This window comes from Bactrocera neohumeralis, chromosome 3, assembly GCF_024586455.1.
Source record: "Bactrocera neohumeralis isolate Rockhampton chromosome 3, APGP_CSIRO_Bneo_wtdbg2-racon-allhic-juicebox.fasta_v2, whole genome shotgun sequence".
NCBI lineage: Eukaryota > Metazoa > Arthropoda > Insecta > Diptera > Tephritidae > Bactrocera > Bactrocera neohumeralis.
The window spans coordinates 72,217,080-72,236,526 of NC_065920.1; the positions used below are offsets into that span (position 1 = coordinate 72,217,080).

At 41.1% G+C, this 19,447-nt stretch overlaps 3 protein-coding genes across 4 annotated transcripts; 1 reads left to right on the forward strand and 2 right to left on the reverse strand.

The window, feature by feature from the left end:
• The first annotated feature begins 1,766 nt into the window (after nucleotides 1-1,766).
• LOC126752166 (trifunctional purine biosynthetic protein adenosine-3) lies at nucleotides 1,767-17,890 on the forward strand. 2 transcript variants are annotated; one of them, XM_050462769.1, is made up of 9 exons: nucleotides 1,767-2,705; nucleotides 12,658-12,905; nucleotides 13,501-14,150; nucleotides 14,232-14,454; nucleotides 14,571-14,742; nucleotides 14,809-15,319; nucleotides 15,377-16,195; nucleotides 16,254-17,362; nucleotides 17,429-17,890. In XM_050462769.1, exons 1-9 carry the CDS (start codon nucleotides 2,511-2,513, stop codon nucleotides 17,606-17,608), a joined length of 4,107 nt encoding a protein of 1,368 aa, XP_050318726.1. In that variant the 5' UTR covers nucleotides 1,767-2,510; the 3' UTR covers nucleotides 17,609-17,890. The 2 variants fall into 2 exon arrangements, with proteins under 2 accessions (XP_050318726.1, XP_050318725.1); XM_050462768.1 differs by having other exon boundaries at nucleotides 14,571-15,319.
• On the reverse strand, nucleotides 6,905-8,011 carry LOC126752191 (pupal cuticle protein). The gene is made up of 2 exons (XM_050462813.1): nucleotides 7,941-8,011; nucleotides 6,905-7,814 (listed from the first exon to the last, which is right to left on the reverse strand). Exons 1-2 carry the CDS (start codon nucleotides 7,950-7,952, stop codon nucleotides 7,146-7,148), a joined length of 681 nt encoding a protein of 226 aa, XP_050318770.1. The 5' UTR covers nucleotides 7,953-8,011; the 3' UTR covers nucleotides 6,905-7,145.
• On the reverse strand, nucleotides 17,877-19,403 carry LOC126752181 (dnaJ homolog subfamily C member 28). Its single transcript, XM_050462796.1, has 3 exons — nucleotides 19,248-19,403; nucleotides 19,065-19,196; nucleotides 17,877-19,000 (listed from the first exon to the last, which is right to left on the reverse strand). Exons 2-3 carry the CDS (start codon nucleotides 19,167-19,169, stop codon nucleotides 18,023-18,025), a joined length of 1,083 nt encoding a protein of 360 aa, XP_050318753.1. The 5' UTR covers nucleotides 19,170-19,196; nucleotides 19,248-19,403; the 3' UTR covers nucleotides 17,877-18,022.
• Nucleotides 19,404-19,447: the final 44 nt, after the last annotated feature.

Below are 19,447 nucleotides of genomic sequence, written 5' to 3' on the forward strand. Positions count from 1 at the left end.
CGCTGCGATTTTTACAAAGGTTAGAAATATCGAACAAAGAATTTCTCTCAAATTTTGTATTTCTAACTGATTTTCGTATGCAGAATCGTTGCGAATGTCGACAAAGGCTTACGATGATTCAGTTGTATCAAAAATGCAAGCCTACGAGTGGTACAAAACCTTCTAGAGATCGTTGAAAACATGCTTTGTTCTGGACGACCGTCGACATCTTCAACTGATGAAAATATTCTTCTTTACTGCTGTAGATACCGCTTACACGGTTATACCCGAGCGCGCCAGTCGTTTCCTCTTTTTCGCAATGTGGCGCCAATTGTTGGAGATTCCAAGCGAAGCCAGCTCTTCCTCCACCTGGTCTTCCTCTGGTTCCCTCGGCGGGTACTGCGTTGAATACTTTCAGAGCTGTAGTGTTTTCGGACGACATGATCTAGCCAGCGGAGATGCTGTCTTTTAATTCTCATTGTTCCATTGAATGTGCTATTCGCCGTGGCCAATGCCATAAGAAATGGTAAGAGAGCTCGACATCTCTCGCGAGCCCATTCGAATGATTTCGGTGGATATTTTAGGTATGAAACGTGTTCTTGCTCGACTCGTCCCGAAAAAGCTGAATTTTTTCGAAAAGAGTACTGTAAACAGATCTCTTTGGACATGCTTGATCGTGCGAATTCCGTTCCCACATTCATGGAGAGCATTATAATCAAAGCCAAAGCCGCTCAAAAATCAAGGCGATGCTTATTGTTTTTTCGATATTCGTGATTTGGTGGATCATGAATTTGTTCCGGAGAGACGGAAGGTCAATAAAGAGTTCTATTTGGCCGTATTGAGGCGTTTCATGTGAACGTCCGGCGTTTCATGAGAACGTCCGCCCGGAATTGTGGAAGAACAATTCGTGGATTCTACTCGGTGATAATGTACCAACGTATCGAGCCACGATTGTGACCGAATTTTAAGCCAACAAGGCAATGTCATCGAATTCACCAGATTTGGCCAAACTGAAATCGTCGGCTCGTGGAACCCGTCTTCAGTCGATCCAAGAGATAAAACAAAATTTGCTGAAGGAGTTCAGGGCAAACCAAAAAATGCTTATGAAAAGTGTTTCGAGGACTGGAAAAATCGGTGGCATAAGTGTATTACAGCCTGGAAATATACGACTGTAACGACATCTATTGACAAAATACGAAAAAACTTTTTCGACTACCCAATATTTTCCGTTTTATTTACAATTTCCTGGCACTTTTTTGTCACATTATATATGTACATATCTAACATAGATGCTTGTAATATCTACACAAATATTTGCTTAGAGAAATTTTTGGCATTTGTGTATGCCGAAACCTTGTAAATAATTTTGCGCTTAGTGATTACCGTCAAGCGTTCTTATCAATTGCTCGCATTGAATACATTTGAATACCAACACAGGCTGATTGCGCTGGGCGTCTAAATAGCGCCTAACTGCGAGCGTTGCTTGAGCGACGGCTGAGGCCTTGGAGGGGTGCAATACAACACCGTCAAGCAATCAATGGACAGAGCACGGCAGCCGGCGGCATATGAAGCGGAAAGTTTACATACACAAACGCACGTGTGCAAATAATATGAAATTTGTGTGTGAAGGTAGGCACAAAGTCAACTTAACGGCAGTCGATTCGACAGTCGTGCGCCTATTAAGCGATCAACATGCTACAGTCATCCATTATCACTTCTCCATCATCCCTTTTTATGTGGTGGCTTAACGACGACGATGACGACGACGACGGCGAAGCGTAGAAGTTTCAGTGTTCATTTGCCAACCGTTGGCATCGGTTCTGGTTCTCGGTGGCGCTCTAACTTGTACTACACACTAAACATACATATTGTATATGAAACTTTATTCTACAAATACTTGCGGCTATCTATTCTATATTATTACCGCTACGATCTACAATATACCGAAGCTATCAGGTTTAAAGTTGTTTAACTTTGCGAAACTTGCATTGCATTTCCAGCGGAAAAAAACATTGCGTTTTGGTGACTCTAATAAAAAGCGATATAACAACAAAAACGTGATACACACTATATAAACTGTGTACATATCGCAGAAACACGTGGGTTCTCGACGAGCGAGACTACACAACGCACGATCACATTTTGCCAGGCAGCGCCGCAAGCTCACACGCACGCAATCTACAGTGCATATATGTATGTACAATTACAATACATATAGACAGACTAACGCGACTGCGGTTACCAAATATTTATGGACATACAAATGTTGCGCGGCGTGCTTAGTGCGTACTAGTAGTACCAGAGTTTTAGTTAGTGCGAAGTGACATTATTGATTTATTTAAAAAGTCAAGCGGAAAGGCGCAAATTTCACGACATTTCACTTTCGCATTGTGTCCCGCGTTTGGCGTTTTGTGAAAATCAATTTCAATTAACGTACGCGTAGCGGAAGTGTCAAATATTTTGGCTTGCTTGTGTTAAATCAACGTCTTTTAGCGAAAAGTTAAGGTTTTTCTGTACCAACGCGCAGGAAGATGTCTTCGAAAGCGGCGCTCGTTGGCGGCAAGCAGCTGCTGGTGGTGGGCAGCGGTGGGCGCGAGCACGCGATTTGCTGGAAGTTGTCGCAGAGCGAGCAGGTGGTCAAAATCTACGCATTGCCCGGCAGCCATGGCATTGCTCAAGTGCCCAAGTGCTCCAATCTGCGTGATGTAAACGCAAAAGATTTCCAGGTATGTTTGTAACGAAGTGACTTAGATAGTGGAAGGTATATAAAGGCAATTCAATATTGAACACATGGCTGTCGCTCGTTTTGGCGTTGTTGGCGCTCGTACTCTCAAACGTTTTGTTTGTGTGTGTATCATCGCGTTTTGGTTAGGGTTTTGCCGGTTTCATATTTGTTTTACTAAGTTAGTGCGCATAACGATATGGCACTTTTGCAGATCATTCTAATGGCGGAATAAAAGGTGTTTCTTGAAGACTCGGCGAGTTAAAGAAAAAATATTAAAATCCGCTTGTGTTGTGATTCAGCGCCTTCTTTTTTTGCGCGTTAAATACACCGAAGCTACATATAATACCCTTCACAAATAAAAAAGTTTCCATACAAGAACTTGATTTGATTGTTTAGCTTGTACGACAGCTGTTCGTTATTGTTGTCCGATCTAAACAAGTTGTTCGGAGATTGTACCGTTGCTTCGAATAATAATTCATGCCAAATTTCATTAAATAATATCAGCAAATAAAAAAGTTTTCCTTGCAAGTACTTCATTCCGATCGTTCAGTTTGTATGGCAGCTATATATAGGATATATGATCTGATCGAAACAATTTCTTTGTATATTGCCCTCCGTTGCCTTAGAAAATACCCCGTGCTAAATTTCGTGAAGATGTCTCGTCAAATAAAAATGTTTTCATCCAAGACCTTGATTTTGATTGGTCACTTTGTATGGTGTCTATATCAATTAGTAGTCCGATATGAACAAAAGTCGTCAAATTAAAAAGTTTTCCATACAAGCACTTGATTCCAATCGTTCAATTTGTATGACAGGCATATGCTATAGAGACTCGAAACCGGCGGTTCCAACTTCTTGGCGAGAAAATGTTGTTTGTACAATTTCAGAATGATAACTCATAAACTGCAAAACTAGTTCGTGTTTCCTTTTCAGGGTATAAAAACCTTATTCTTCCGTCACAATTATTAAAATGCTCATAATTTATAGCAGTGTGTGGAGAGTTCTTCGGATTCGTGGGTACGCAGTGCATTATATTTGGACCTGTTTCTACGTGTCTCAGTTTCGTTGTGAAGCTGACTTTAAATTTTCTGAGAAATTGAAACGGCCGGTTCACTATTTATCTTTTGTAATTTGTGCTTGGCTTAGCACTCTTTTGATAGATATGTTCGAGGGTGGAACCGCAACCCTTTAGTGCTGAGATATATGCGATTTCAGTTCAAACCGGCGACGAGCTTTTAACTAAAGTTCTAACTTTTGGCTCTGACAATACAACCTTAGTGATCGGCGCTTCTTACAAGAGAGCTTACTCCACGAGTATATTTCTTTAAGATGTGATGCGATTGAATAATTCACATTTATAGACCGACGCTTTTTAATTAGAAGTCTCATCGAATGAGAAAAAGTTCAGCTTAAGAGAGTAAGACATTATCGGTTTCAAAAACTTCCAAAAACCCCTGTAATGATTTAGTAATCGGCAAAAAAAAAATATTTTGCTTAGTCAGCTGTATGAATAGCAACTTTTAATTAAATTCGGGACTCTGATTATCTGTACTATAAACACGATTTTATATTGTGTAAAATATTCTATGAAATTAGGTTTTATCCATTTTCATCCAATATCTTTTACCATCTTTCGGTCAAGACATTGATTCCACGCTCATAAAATTTTTGATCCTTGAAGGCAAAAAACTGGTCCAGGGTGTTTTTCACATTCTAGTTTGAAGTGAACGTTCTCTCATCCAAAGCATTTTGCTTAGACCGGAACTAGTAAATCTCAAAATAATCGTCCTCATTGAAATCCCACCAAACAGACAACATAACATTTTTTTGGTGATTATCGGCCTTGAAGTGATTTGAGCTGGTTCATCCCTTTACAACATAAAATTTTTTTGGTGAAGATCTTGAACTTTCTTGTAAACAATCAGTTTTTGACGCCAGTTAAAATGTCCTTCAAAAATGTATCACTTCCTTGACGTTTGATAGGCAAATCACAGTCTTTGAGGTGACATAGCAAATTTCGTCCTGTTAGAACATGAGGAGCCCATATGTCAAGCTCCAAAATTAGACCTAGAGGTTTAATAGGCTTATAAATGGTCGCGTTAGACAAATTTAGTCTCCCAGCAATTTCTCGAGTTTTTTTTTGACAATTTGCATTGACCAACGACATTTTTATATCCACATCAGCTTTAAGGGTCCTTCCAGGACTTGGTGCATCCTCAAGATCGAAAGTGCCGCAACGAAATTTCGCAAACCAATTTCGGAAATGTCGTTTGGTCAACAATGTTGTTTCGGTCTTCCATCTTCGATAGAGCACCAAACAAAAACAGGACATTTTTTTATAAGCAAGCCTTACTATTTCCGGTGTTCAAATATAAAACGGTTGGGTGTGAAGTTGGCGGCAAAAAAATTCAATAAGATCAGCTGTTGTCATCAAACGATACTACTTTGTGAACGACCTAATATAATAAAAGTTTGAGCACGTCATTCTATATATATAGTTTCCAATGAATATATGTACATATGTATGTAGATACATTCAATACTTAAAATATATTTCCAAAGGTAATAGGAAATAGTTTTACATTGTTGTGGAGGCATGTGCTAGTTGAGAGTACTTTTAAGTATTTGATTATACAGTCTAAATCTCAATACAAACTTTTAGCGATAACGCTGACATCTTTGAGAACAATCTTCTACAAGTTGTCTATGCAAACAAAATTAATGTGTTTAGTTATCGCTGACAAATGCAAAGTTTTTGCGATAACGGTTAAGTGAAATGGTTGCAGACAAAACTGGGAAAGCTGTCTCTAAAGTATTGTCCACGAAAATAAATTAGGTTTTTGCTTTATTGAAGAAATATCGACGACGGATTTTTTGTCTACCCTCTTTCTCTCTCTTTATTAAGGATTGTGGTGGCAATCCTGTATATACATATGTATGTATTGAGAAACATAATTTAGGGTTTATAACTCTATATAAATCGGTCTTCTTATTGGAATTTGATGCTAAGGACTTCACTTGATTTTTTTTTTCGGAAAGCTCTAAAACCCAATACTAAACAGTGTGGAAGAGTTAGCTATTGCAATTTGACGCCAAGAATTCCTCTTATTTTTCATAGGCCGCTTCAAAGCTCCTAGAATAATTTTTATAGCTTCTAAGCCCATCTCCAGAGGTTCAATGTCTTTGCTTGTTTTCAATCAGGAAATTTTCCATATAAACTATTTTTTCAAACGCCTGTTATATGTGTATAGTTTTTAGCGTTAGGTTACAAAAAAATTCATAGTCAAGATATAAAGCTGGCAAGGGCTAGGGTACTCCCGCTATCAGTAGAATGTGAACGGGTCGGTGCTCCTCTCTCCTCGTGTCTTGTACTACTGGATAGCTTGGTTTCGCGGGAACTTATCCAGCGCTGGGCTACCATTGGTTCATGCATTGTCGCAAAAGCCTTTCGTCCCAAGATCGATCGCAAGAGATACAGGAATCTCTAGGTCCTCAGTAAGGCTAGCCTCTTCCTAGTTGTGGGGATTTTAACAGGCCATTGCGCTATTGGCGTCCATGCCATAAGGCTGGGAATCTTACCAGACGCCCTCTGCAAAAGCTGTATGGGAAAAGGCGAGTAGGATTCCTCTCAGCACTTCCTTCTTGCTTGTCCTGCATTTGCGAAATCAAGGCAGAAACACTTTGAAGCTCATACTTTCAGATGACCCACCGAACTGGCGGGAATAGAAATTAAATGCCGGAACAAAAATTTTATTGGCCACAAGCTTCTGACTTATAAATTCGAAGTACAAGAGTTTTGTCTTTATAACATCACAAAGAACTACTTATAGTTGTGCAAGTGCGATCTTCAAACCAGCCATCATACCTAACCTATAAATCTTTACGATCACTGAAATAGTAAAGACTAAGCTTTAAGCTCTCAGAGCGGGTATGACTAAAGCCTGTGCATCTCAACTTTGTTTAATCCACTGATTGCTGGAAGGGCAAGTCTGGCAGTGACGTACACTCATTGACGGTTTAGACACATATACATTTTCACGATCTTTGAAATATTGAAGACTAAGCTTTAAGCTCTCCGAGCGGGTATACCAACAGTCTTTGCTGCTCAACTGTGTTTAGTCCACTAATTGCGGCAAGTTTGGCAGTGACGTACACGCAGTACACACCGTTCCAAACCTAAAATTTCGAATACTTCGAAAAAGTGTTAAAATTAAAATATTTTATTTAACCAGTTTGCATTTTTTATACATATATAACAGTGTTGTACTTGTGCGAATGTGATTGACTATGAATGAGTGCGTCGGTGTGTCGGCCCTTCAGCTGTGTAATGTGCATGGAATTCGTTAAATTCATTATAAATAAATTAGAATACATTTTCATCTTATCTACGCCACAACAGAGAGTGAGATCCATTTTACTGCAGACGTAAAACAGACACACTTCAAAAACGGCGCCTCACATCGTTGCGTCTAGCATTCCGTTGACTCGGACGCTTCTTCGCAACGCTCTTGCTGTTGAAGCTGCTCGTCTTGTAGTTGAAATTTCGCGAATTGTGGGGGGTAAGTAATGGTGGCGCAATCTCAGTGGACAGACGTGGGCGCAATTCGCCGGCCTTTATCACCTTGAAGGGGTGTGTGCGTATATATTCGAGTGCGCGCAGCACATAGTCGGGTGTCTTGGGAATGTGATCGCCCACCGGATGATAGCCGGTTTCATCCGCCGTGTAGGACAGCTTGATTGCCACACCTTCGGGTGAGACATAGCTGGAGGCGCCTTTGATCGCAACACCAGCAGTGCCCTGTTCCATGCCGCTAATGCCATTGCCCGTTTCGTATTGATAGTGATAGCGGCCGTCTTTTTTCATTTCTTGATCATTACGCAAGATCGGCACTTTTGGCCCAGCATCACCGCGTCGGCCGGCCGTAATGCTGTTCGGATGTTTATAAGTGGCCGTTGTTTGTCGCTGCGGGAAGTTTGCTTTACTGGCTGTTGGTTTTGTTGTTTGCTGTCGTGTTGTTGCTGCTTTTGTTGGCACATGGTATTTCCCACCAAAATATTTGTCACTACGTGCCTGCGCGACCGCAGCCAAAATGACGATCATTAAAAAACACTACGAAATAGAATTGAATAATGCAAAAGCGGGAGAAAGGTGAAATTTTTGCCACATTTTTAACACTTTCTAAGAAATTTTTATTATCAAAATGATTTTGTTTTTATAAGAGTGGGTTTTCCTTACAATTAGCTTCATTTTCTGTTATGCACTGTTCACAGTTAATCCGTATGTTGCGTGATCCGCCAAGTCAAAAGTGTAACTGTTGCTCTTAGCCGGCCTCCAAAGCTTTTTATATCGACCAGCTCGGTTTAGTCCGTCACATTACCATTTTCGAAGCACCAGACTGCTGGCTGTTGTCTTTTTCCGCACATTAATAGCTTCAATAAATTAAAACATTCTTCTCACTCGCTGGCTGGCTGGCTGACGGGTTGTACCAATAACAAGAATCGACCGCGTGGGTACAACGTCGCAGCCGCGCTAACGCATCACTTTTTTTTTAGTTCAAATTAACTGACAAATATAGAGTAAATCCAAGTTGCGCTCAATCACGGCGATTGTGTGTGGAAAAACTATTTTAAATTTTGTGTTTTACACGAAGCAATAAGTGGAGACGAAATTTGCATATAATGCAGCAGTAAAACAGTTTGCCGATCTATCTCGTCAGCGCTGCGCATTTGTAACTAACAACTTCATCAGTGTTGAAACAAATTCACATCGCTCTGGCGGGGTGTGTGTCCGCGGTCAAACAATGCTCAACATATTTTTTCGATGTTTGTTGATTTATGTCCGATAGCTATGTCGTACTGCACTGGTCTTGGCCAACTGCGTAAATGAATTTAGCCTATTTCGGAAGTTGTCATGTTGTTGTCAGTTTTGGCGTTGATGGTGTGTTGTGTTGTTGCTGTGAATGCTGTCGATGTTGGCTTTGATCTTCTTCATTTTCGCTCTATAAACTAAGTCAATGTCAGTCAATGTCGGTTTGTTTTTCATGTTATAATTATTAGTTTCCTAGGCATCCCACTAAGAAAATACTGATTCTGACTTTCAAAATCTATCTTGAAAGTATTGTGACAATTTTTGTTGTATTTTCTTCGATTCCTTTTTTTTATCGGAGCGAAAGGATGATCCATTTCGGGGTTCCCTACTTTTTGAAAGAAAAAATACAGAAAAGAAAGAAAGAAAATTCTTTGGCATTTATTTTTTGAAGATTATCTCTTTGAAATGTTGGCCTCGTCTACGTCTCTGATGGTTCATCTGTTAAGTCCAATTTTCGATGGTTCGTTCGAGCAATTCGACTGTTAACTGGCGAATAACACGCGTGGTGTTTTGCTTCAAGGTCTGAATCGAAGCAGGATTGTCCGCACAGATGTTAGACTTTACGTATTCCTACAGGAAAAAGTTTAACGGTGTGTACCACGATCCTGGTGGCCAATCGACAGACCCAAAACGTGAAACGGTCTGCTCACCGAAGTGTTCTCTCAATAAATCCATTGATTGATGCACTGTGTGGAAAGTGGTGCCGTCTTGTTGAAGCCAAATATCGCCTAGATTATGAGCTTTAATTTCAGTTATCAAATAATCGGTTATCATGATGCGATAACGGTCGCCGTTGACTGTTAAGTTCTCACTGGCACCACTTTTGAAGAAATACATATGTATGTACCGATGATTCAACCACACCAAACCATTGTTTTTTTTTTTGGATGACAGCTGCAGGTTGATCTTCGTCCCAAATGCTCTAATTTTGCTTTTGAACTGGGAAAGTAGTAGTTCAAAGTAAACATAGAAAAGCTGGCTGGCGTAAAGGTATGTTAGCTGCGCTCAACACTCTAAACATCTATACTGATGGCTCGAAAATGGACGATGATGGAATTGGTGCGGGATTAACTGTCCAGAGTTCGACATAAGGCAAAATTTTAATTTGGTGGATCAGTATGTTTCAAGCTAAGGTTTTTGCTTTTGCGAAATCCGCGGAGCTGGCCTCTAATGCAACTGCAGACAATTCCAGAGTCAACATCTACGTAGACAGAAAGCAGCAGTCATGCAGTAACCTGGTATCGCACATCGGCCATAAGTGTCTTGGGAAGCTGGGCAGCAGTGGAAAGTGTTACCAGAAGTAAGCAGTTTCAGTGCCAGATGTACGATTAACATCCGAAAAGTGATCAACATTGGGAAACCCATGCATTGTTTATATGACGATCTCGACAGAAGTATGGCAAAGAAAATCAAAACTCGATGGAACGAGCTACTTGGGTGCAAAACTGCAAAAGTCATGTGCAAAACTGTAGAACGGAAGTACGCAAAATTCCTATTGGCACTCGATAGAAGAGACTATAGGAGCATGATGAGAATACTAACTAGTCAATGTCTGGTGGCGACACATACTCGTAGAATGGGGCTGACAGATCGATAAGACTGCAGGGAATGTCTATAGCAAGGCACCAGGAAAACAATGAAGTATAGTATCTCTTGTGCACTTGTCCCGCATTGGCAGGACTACGCTGTAAACATCTGCGACTCCACGGTATGATACAATGAAGGAGGAATCGATAGTGATGCCGCTGAGTCTGTTAAAATTCGCGTCAAGTGCAGACATCCTAAAAAATAACTACTCCTCTTGGACCTAGCAACTGAACTTCATCTGGTATCGCAAAAGACCAAAAAGAAGAAGAAAGGTTAGGTTAGGTTAATCTGGTGGATTATTCTTCTTGAAAGCCACATGTCTAAAAAAAAAACACTCTTTGTGTTTCTACTATAATGGAAATTTTCAATCTTAGCTTTAAAATATAATATTTATTGGCCAGTTGTGTGCGTTTTTTCCTTCTTTTTTGAATCTTGCATTTCATTTCTCACAAATTCTCACTCGTAGATTAAATTAAACTAGTTCTAAATAAAGATAAAGTAGTATTTTATTAGGCGTGGGTTAATAAGCTCTGGCTGAAATAAATCAGTCCACAAATTTAAATGAAAATAGTCGAAATGGCACGGCATTTGAATTCGTATTTGGTCATTTGTGTAGTTAACTATTTTCGCACCTAAACATTCTTTACTTTTGCGTCATTTTCCAGAAATTAGTTGCATAATTTATATACATATTTGTATCTATAGAATAACATTAAAAAATAATATCACTTTAAAACTATAATAAAATCCCATATTACAACATTTATGATCAAAAATTAATAATTTTTCCATTTTTTCGAAATTCACAAATTTTCGCCGCATAAATTTGAATTCTGGCTGGAGGTGTCAGAAAAAATACTCGCAAACATTAGTCAAAAATAAAAACTAAAATTAGCATTTTTTGTATTATTTATTAATATTATTCATTGAGCTCACCGTTGATATACAAGTATATTGTACAGAGATAATTTGTAGGAAGTAGTTGATTGACCTTTGCCATAAAATATTTTTTCCCACTAAGAAATTTATGTACTGGGAACGTCACGCACTTGACCTTGGCGGGCAATTGTAATCAAAGTGAGACAGTTCACACAGTCACGCACGCTCACGTCGTTTGATTACCGTTTTTATAGATCTGCACTCATATCAATCCATATAACGGGGTTTTCAATTACAGCGTTACAAAAAAACGAAGACAGTTTGGGATATAAATAAAATGCCTTATTCCTGTGGAAGTTCATTCGATACCATTATGTATGAAACTCGATTCTTTTGCATGGCCACCACAGGTTCGCTTGCAGAAGTCCAGATGCTGCACCCAATTTTCGATGGTTTTAAGCATAAATCGGCCGATACTGCTGCAATTTCATGTTCGATATTCGTACGAAGTTCATCAATCGTCACTGACTTGTTGGCATAGACCGTAGACTTAAACCCACAGGAAATAGTCTAACGACGTCAAATCGCACGACCAGTGGGGCCAATTGACTGGGACATTCCGTGAGATAACACGTTCACCAAACTTAGTTTTCAATAAATCGATTGTGACATTAGCTGTGTGGCTTGTGGCGCCGTCCTGTTGGAACCACATATTGTCTAAGTCCATATCATCCAATTCGGGCCAAAAATATTCGTTTATCATTGAGCGGTAGCGATTCCCATTCACAGTAACGTGCCGGTCTTGATCAACGCGGAAGGAGTACGGCCCATTAACTCCGCCGGCCCATAAACCATACCAAACCGTAATTTTTTGGGATGCAATGGTGACTCATGGGGTATGTGTGGGTTACTACCTGACCAATAACGCATATTTTGCTTATTGACGAAGCCATTCAGCCAGCAATGAGTCTCATCGCGTAAGATGATTTTTCGATGAAACTCCGGATCGTTTTCAAGTGGTTGCTCAGCTAAATTCACGAACATACAGGTACGACGGTTGTGGTGGTCAGGCGGCTTCAGTTCTTGGTAAATTTGATCTTGCAAGGATGTAGGCCAAGATCTTTTCGCAAAATTCGACACAACGACTTGACAGAGATGCCCAACGCTTGAGGACGACGTATGAGAGACTGATTTGAGTCTTTCTCAATTGATGCGCTAGCGACAGCAATATTCTTGACACTACGGACACTTCTTACTGGCACCGGAAGATTGTGTACTGTGCCAGTGGATTCAAATTTTTCCAATGGACGCTCAATTGTTAATCTGACAGGATGATTATGACGACCATAAATTGGACGTAGCGCTCTTAAAGTTGAGGTCACTGACTGAATTTCGGTAGTAAATTTAAATAATTTCGACTCGTTGTTGGATCGTATATCTTTCGATGATGAAGTGGCAAACCTTACTCAAGAGAAATGTCAGAAGAGCGGGAAAAAATGTGGTGTCGCTTGTTGTCCCTATCGGTCTACTTTTGTAGCGTCCCTATTGAAAAACCCATTACTTTTTTATATGTATAAATATGTTTGAATTCTTGTTAAACTTTCCTTTTCTTTTTCAGGGCATCGCCAGCTGGTGCAAGAAGCAATCAATAGATTTGGTCATTGTTGGTCCTGAAGACCCCTTAGCCAATGGGTTGGGTGATGCTCTCAATAAGGCTGGTGTACGTTGTTTTGGTCCCAATAAGAAGGGCGCTCAAATTGAGTCGGACAAAAAGTGGGCCAAGGACTTTATGCTGCGGCATAGTATACCGACTGCGCGATATGCGTCATTTACCGATGTGAATCAGGCCAAGGAGTTTATAAATAGGTGGGTAAAGAAACGATTTAGAATTATAATTTTGGTGGATTGCTATGGCTATTGAGCTCCGTCAATATCTGTAGAGATAAGCTTGAAAATTAAAAATTTTGTAGCATAGTATTTAAAGACCGGAAAAAAATAAAATATATAGGGATCCAAGGATTAATCTCAACTAAGCTGGTACCTGATTTTCATTTAGATTAAGTTAGGTTAGTTTGATAGGCTAATAAGCCTTCCATAGACTACTGTTGATCCTTAGCGATACCAGTTGAGGGTTCTAAGGCCTCATTAACAATACCCCTTCCAGTGTTTCATAAGATGCTACATTCTTTTCGCTGGTGCCTTCCTGTAGTCTGCTCTATCTGTCTCCCCATTCTACAGGCGTGTGCCGCCACCAGACAGTGACCAGTGAGTATGCCTTCTCTCGGGTACACTTCGGTGAATCATTCCATATCTTTTTAATCTTCCTTACCATGTCCCTGTTCATATCATCGCACACACAATGCATGAGTTTACCAATGTCGGTCACGTTTCTGGTTACCGAAGATTCTATGGATTTGACTTTTTCATTCAAATAACGCATATTTTTCTCCTTCAATTTCAGCGCCCCCTACAAAGCACTCGTCGTCAAAGCTGCCGGTTTGGCCGCCGGCAAAGGTGTCGTGGTTGCAGCAGATACCGTCGAGGCCTGTCAAGCTGTCGATGAGATACTTGGACAACGCAAATACGGTAATGCGGGCGACACCGTAGTCATAGAAGAATTACTCGTCGGCGAGGAAGTATCCGTGCTCGCATTTGTTGATACACAACATGCTCAGGCTATGTTGCCCGCGCAGGATCACAAGCGGCTGCGCGAAGGTGATGAGGGACCCAATACCGGTGGCATGGGCGCATACTGCCCATGTCCGTTAATACCGCCCGCCGATTTGGAACGCATTAATAGAGCTATACTGCAGAAAGCCGTAGACGCTTTACGCCAAGAGGGTATACACTATTGTGGTGTACTTTATGCGGGTCTAATGCTGACCGTTGATGGTCCTAAGGTGTTGGAGTTCAATTGCCGCTTTGGTGATCCGGAGACGCAAGTCATATTGCCATTACTCGAGACTGATTTGTATGCCGTAATGAGCGCTTGCTGTGAGAATCGTCTCAAGGAAATACAACTGCAGTGGCGTGAGGATGTCAGTGCCGTTGGTGTGGTCATGGCCAGTGCTGGCTATCCAGAGACCTCAACAAAGGGCTGCATAATCGAGGGTACATAATCCAATTAGTTATTTCGAAGTATTAAATTTAGAATATTTTCTCTATTTTCTTTTGAACTTGTTATCCAAACAGGTATGCCACCAAATACCGCTGATGAGTTGATCTTTCATAGCGGCGTAGCGGTCAACAAGGCTGGCCAGTATCTAACCAATGGTGGCCGTGTGCTGATAGCTGTAGCGCTGCGTGAAGATTTGCGCCAAGCGGCGGCTGACGCTACCAAGATATGTCAGGGAATCACATTTTCGGGCGCTGGCGCACAATTTCGTACCGATATTGCGGAGAAAGCCTTCAAAATGTAATTATTTGGCTTAACACATTCTTTACTTACATGAAGTGTCAAATTTAATAAATCTTTTGTACGAATCTTATGCACAAAAAAATCAAACTAATGGTGTTTCAATTACTTGGCAGGCTAAAGACGTTCGTTCCGACATTCAAAGCGCTCTCCTACAAGGATAGCGGTGTTGACATAGATGCGGGTGATGATCTGGTGCAACGCATAAAACCGTTGTCTCGTGGTACGCAAAGACCCGGTGTTGTGGGCGGTTTGGGTGGATTCGGTGGCTTATTCCGCTTGAATGAGGTGAGCAAAACATTTTCGAGCCGTTTTGAAAAGTACGATAAATCTTCAATATATTTCCTCACACAGCTAAATTACAAAAATCCTGTGATCTGCGAAGCCATTAATGGTGTGGGCACCAAGATAAAACTCGCACTCGAACATGAGATGTACGAAAGTATCGGTTACGACCTGCTCGCTATGTGCGTCAATGATGTCCTCGAGTCTGGCGCTGAACCAGTTGCCTTCTTGGACTACATAGCTTGTGGCAAGCTACAAGTGCCGATTGCTGCACAAATTGTAAAGGGTATTTCCGACGGCTGTCGTGAGGCGGGTTGTGCGCTCTTGGGTGGTGAGACCGCTGAAATGCCCACGGTCTACGAGGTCGGTAAATATGATATCGCCGGCTATAGCGTGGGTATACTTGAGGCTGGCAAGGAATTGCCGAAATTCCAGCAATACGAGGAGGGAGACTTACTGATATCGTTACCAGCGAACGGGTTGCATTGTGCGGGTTTCCATGCGCTATTAAAACAACTTGAGATGGCCGATATTGATTTGACCGTTAAGTGCGAATTTGGTGATGAGACTAAAACGTTAGGTAAAATATTTGAACTCTCTTGAAGGATTAAAACTTAGTATAGCTGTTTTTACACAGGTCAACAGCTCTGCGAACCCTCTCGAATCTATGTGAAAGAAGTGCTCGCGCTCTTACGTGAATGCGATGTCAAGGCTATTTCGCATATAACCACCGGTTTGCTGCCAGATGTGCAACGCATTATACCGCCAGACCATGAGATATCTCTCGATTTTGGTGATCTCAAAATTCCAGCAATTTATGGCTGGTTGGTGGGCCGGTTACGCTTGACTCCACAAACACTTTTGGACAATCTGAACTGTGGTATTGGGCTTGTTATGATTGTGCCAAAGCGATGCACTGTTTGGAAGCGACTGCTTGGCACCGGCGCTAAGGTGTTCGGTGTGTTGAAACGTAGAATGCACTCTTGCCACCAACAACATCAAATTGAGGTGCGCAACTTTGTTGAGGGTTTGGAAAAATCCATCGAACGTTTTGGCGGTCTATCCGAGAGGAATATGCGTACCTTGGATGAGCCACATGAACGTGACTTAGCCTTGGAGCTATGCGATGGCGCTTTAACACAACAACGCAATGAAACTTTAACCACAAAACTGGGCAGACGTTTGATGGGCGTACCAAAGACATACAAGGACCCGGTATTGGTACTGGGCACTGATGGTGTGGGCACTAAAATAAAGATCGCACAACAAACCGAGCGCAATGGTACGGTTGGCATTGACCTGGTGGCGATGTGCGTGAATGACATACTGTGTAACGGCGCTGAACCGCTGACCTTCTCGAGCTATTATGCGTGCGGTGATTTGGTGGAAGAAACGGCAACTACGATAACTGGTGGCGTGATTGAAGGCGCAGCGCAAGCTGGCAGCAGTTTAGTGGGTGAGTACAAGTAGTGCGCGCATATCCAGTGGAAATTATATTTTTTTTTATTTTTTAGAGACGCACATTGCTGAGGTACCACTACTTTATGCATCCGATGTGTACGATCTTGCCGGTTTTTCACTTGGCATTGCTGAATACAGTCGCCTGCTGCCGCGCACTGATGAAATACGTGCGGGCGATGTGCTGATCGGCCTGCCGTCCTCCGGTGTGCATAGCAACGGCTTCAGTCTTGTACATGCCATTATGAAACAAGCCGGCGTTACATTCGAAGACAAAGCGCCTTTCAGTCATAAAACATTCGGTGAGGAATTCCTTACACCCACACGCATTTACGTTAAGGCACTGCTACCACTCGTGCAACAGGGTCATATCAAAGCCTTGGCGCATATTACCGGCGGTGGGCTAACGGAGAATATACCACGTGTACTACCCAAAACCTTAGCTGTGCAATTGGATGCGAAACAATGGAATATACCACCCGTCTTTGGTTGGCTTGCCGCGACGGGTAATGTAGCGCCACAAGAAATGCAACGCACCTACAACTGTGGACTCGGCGTAATTTTAGTGGTCTCACCGAAATATGAACAGTCTGTGTTGGCTGAATTACAGTATCGTGAGCGCGCGACACGTGTCGGCGTGGTGGTGAAGCGCTCCAAGTCTGAAGCGCCACAGGTTGTGACCGAAAACTTCCAAAGTTGCTTGCAGCGCGCACAGAAATTACAAAATAAGCCACGTAAGCGTGTTGCGGTGTTGATCTCCGGTACAGGCAGTAATTTGCAAGCGCTCATCGATGCTTGTCGCGATACCTCACAAGGTGTACACGCCGACATCGTTTTGGTAATATCGAATAAAGCGGGTGTGTTAGGTCTTGAGCGCGCGGAAAAAGCTGGCATACCCTCCGTGGTGATCTCACATCAAGAATATGCGAAACGCGAGGACTTCGACGCGGAGATGACTAAAAAGTTGTTGGAGCACAATGTGGATTTGGTATGTTTGGCTGGATTTATGCGCGTATTGAGTGAGCAGTTTGTACGCCAGTGGAAGGGACGTTTGGTGAATATACATCCGTCATTGTTGCCTAAACACCCCGGCTTGAAGGTACAACAGAAGGCGCTTGATGCTGGCGATAAGGAGTCTGGCTGTACAGTGCACTTTGTGGATGAGGTAAGCGGTATATGTAAATACTTTGATTTAACTTCATGTTCACGGTTTTCATTTCGCACTTTTTAGGGTGTGGATACCGGTGGCATTATTATTCAAGCTAGCGTGCCCATACTGCCGAATGATACTGAAGAAAGTTTAACAAAACGTATACATATGGCGGAGCACTTTGCTTTCCCAAAAGCGCTGCGCCTGTTGGCCACTGAATCCGTCAAACTGAGTGAAGATGGCAAAGTGATTTTTTCCTGATTTTTAGTTTTAATTTTCAGTAACAATTTTTTGGGGGGTAATAGAAATAGTTCTTATAGCCATATTCTACTTCAAAAACCAGTTTTGCCAACCGTTTAAGTGCGCCATGGAGTCTGTAACACTGCTCTTAAAACAATGAAATTCGTGAAAACTTTATATGCATATGTATACTAACGCAATGAAAAACAATGAAAGCATTTATAATAAAAAAAAAACTAGTTTGTATAATAAAGTTTATGAAACTTGTAAAAATAGGTTAAAATAAAAATTTAATTAAGAAAATATTATATATATAATTTATTTATAATATTCAAACAATATTAACATATCACGCTAGCCTTCAGCGGCTTAAATCACATACATACACAAAAAATGTGTGCCTTCAACAAATTTAAAACAATTTTTTTAACATATTCAAAAAAGTGAACCAAAAAACGAAAATATGTCGTTTTTGGCCGAATTTCCCGTACTCGCGGTTTCACTCGGCGGTTCTTTTTGTTTTTTAAAGTGCTTGAGCGCCTCTGGGTCACTAATTACTTGCTCAGATAATTTTGCGATATTCAACCGGAAAAGCTGATTTTGCAGTATAGGCACAATTAGATTATATTTATCTATATTCTTGTTAATGTATTGGATATCATCGCTATAACGCTGCAAAACTGCTTGCCAAGCGCGATTCTCTTCTTCATCAAACGGATAGTCACCAAAGTAAGCACGTTCCGCACGCAGCTCCTGTTTTAGTTTTTCCACTGCTTCGCGTATATCGCGCTGTAGTGTAATCCATTCAGGTGTGAAACCGTTATCGAGCAGAATTTTATTCAACTTGTGCGTTGTAAAATCTAAATAGGGATTTTGCGTTTGCGCGCTACTCAAAGGTTTGCCAGCACACTTCAAATTGTCAAAGTCACCCTTTGCCATAGCTTCTTGTATGAGATCTTCACATATACGATCAAAGCCGTACTTTGTTTTGATGGCATGATTCTTATAAAATGTGCCTTTTTTCATAATTGTACGTTCACCGGCTTGTGATTTTTCAATACGATGACTGAGTACACGTTCCTGCGCTTTCATTGCTTTAACCTGCTGGTATTGTTTTTGCCTCTGAAAAGGATTACCAACGCCAATGCCGTCATAACTTAGATATTGGCGATGTTGTGGTGCTGTATGTTTTATATCAAATACTTCCTCTTCCTCATCTTCTAGTATATTTCGGCGATTTTTTGCAAATTTTTCTTGCAATATTTTGAATGCTTCATCTACTTCTTGAAAACGTTCAGCACTTGCTTCTGGTAGACCAGAGTCGGGATGTACACGCTTTACCAAATCGATATAAGCATTACGGACAGTGTTCTGATCGGCTGCTTCATTAACGCCCAAAATACGAAAGCATTTCTGTGTACAAAAAAAAGCTTTATATATGTACATGAAAACTGTTTGAAGTAAAATCTCCAGTTACCTTGTATAGTTCCGCGCGTTTAATATGCATTCCTCTAAATTGCGAGGCAGCAGTTCGCCAGCATAAACTAGATAGTAGCGTAATTTGTCTGCCTCTCAGCAACATTTTAACAAATTAGTTACGTTAAATAACCTGTGAGAAAGCTGTTATTTTTACTACTAATACTGCCGTATTTTTACTTACAGGTAGCAGTATTTATAGTGCGAAGTATATTTTAGTTTCCGTGGATATAATGCTTTAATTTAATATTTTTCAAAACAGTTTTTTAAAAGTTTATCACCTAAACATTTGTTTTTATTTAAGTCAATCCATCGTTATACTTGTCGCAATCAAAACAAAAACAGCTGATTGGCAATACGTTGCCACTGAGTAGCCTTTGAGAC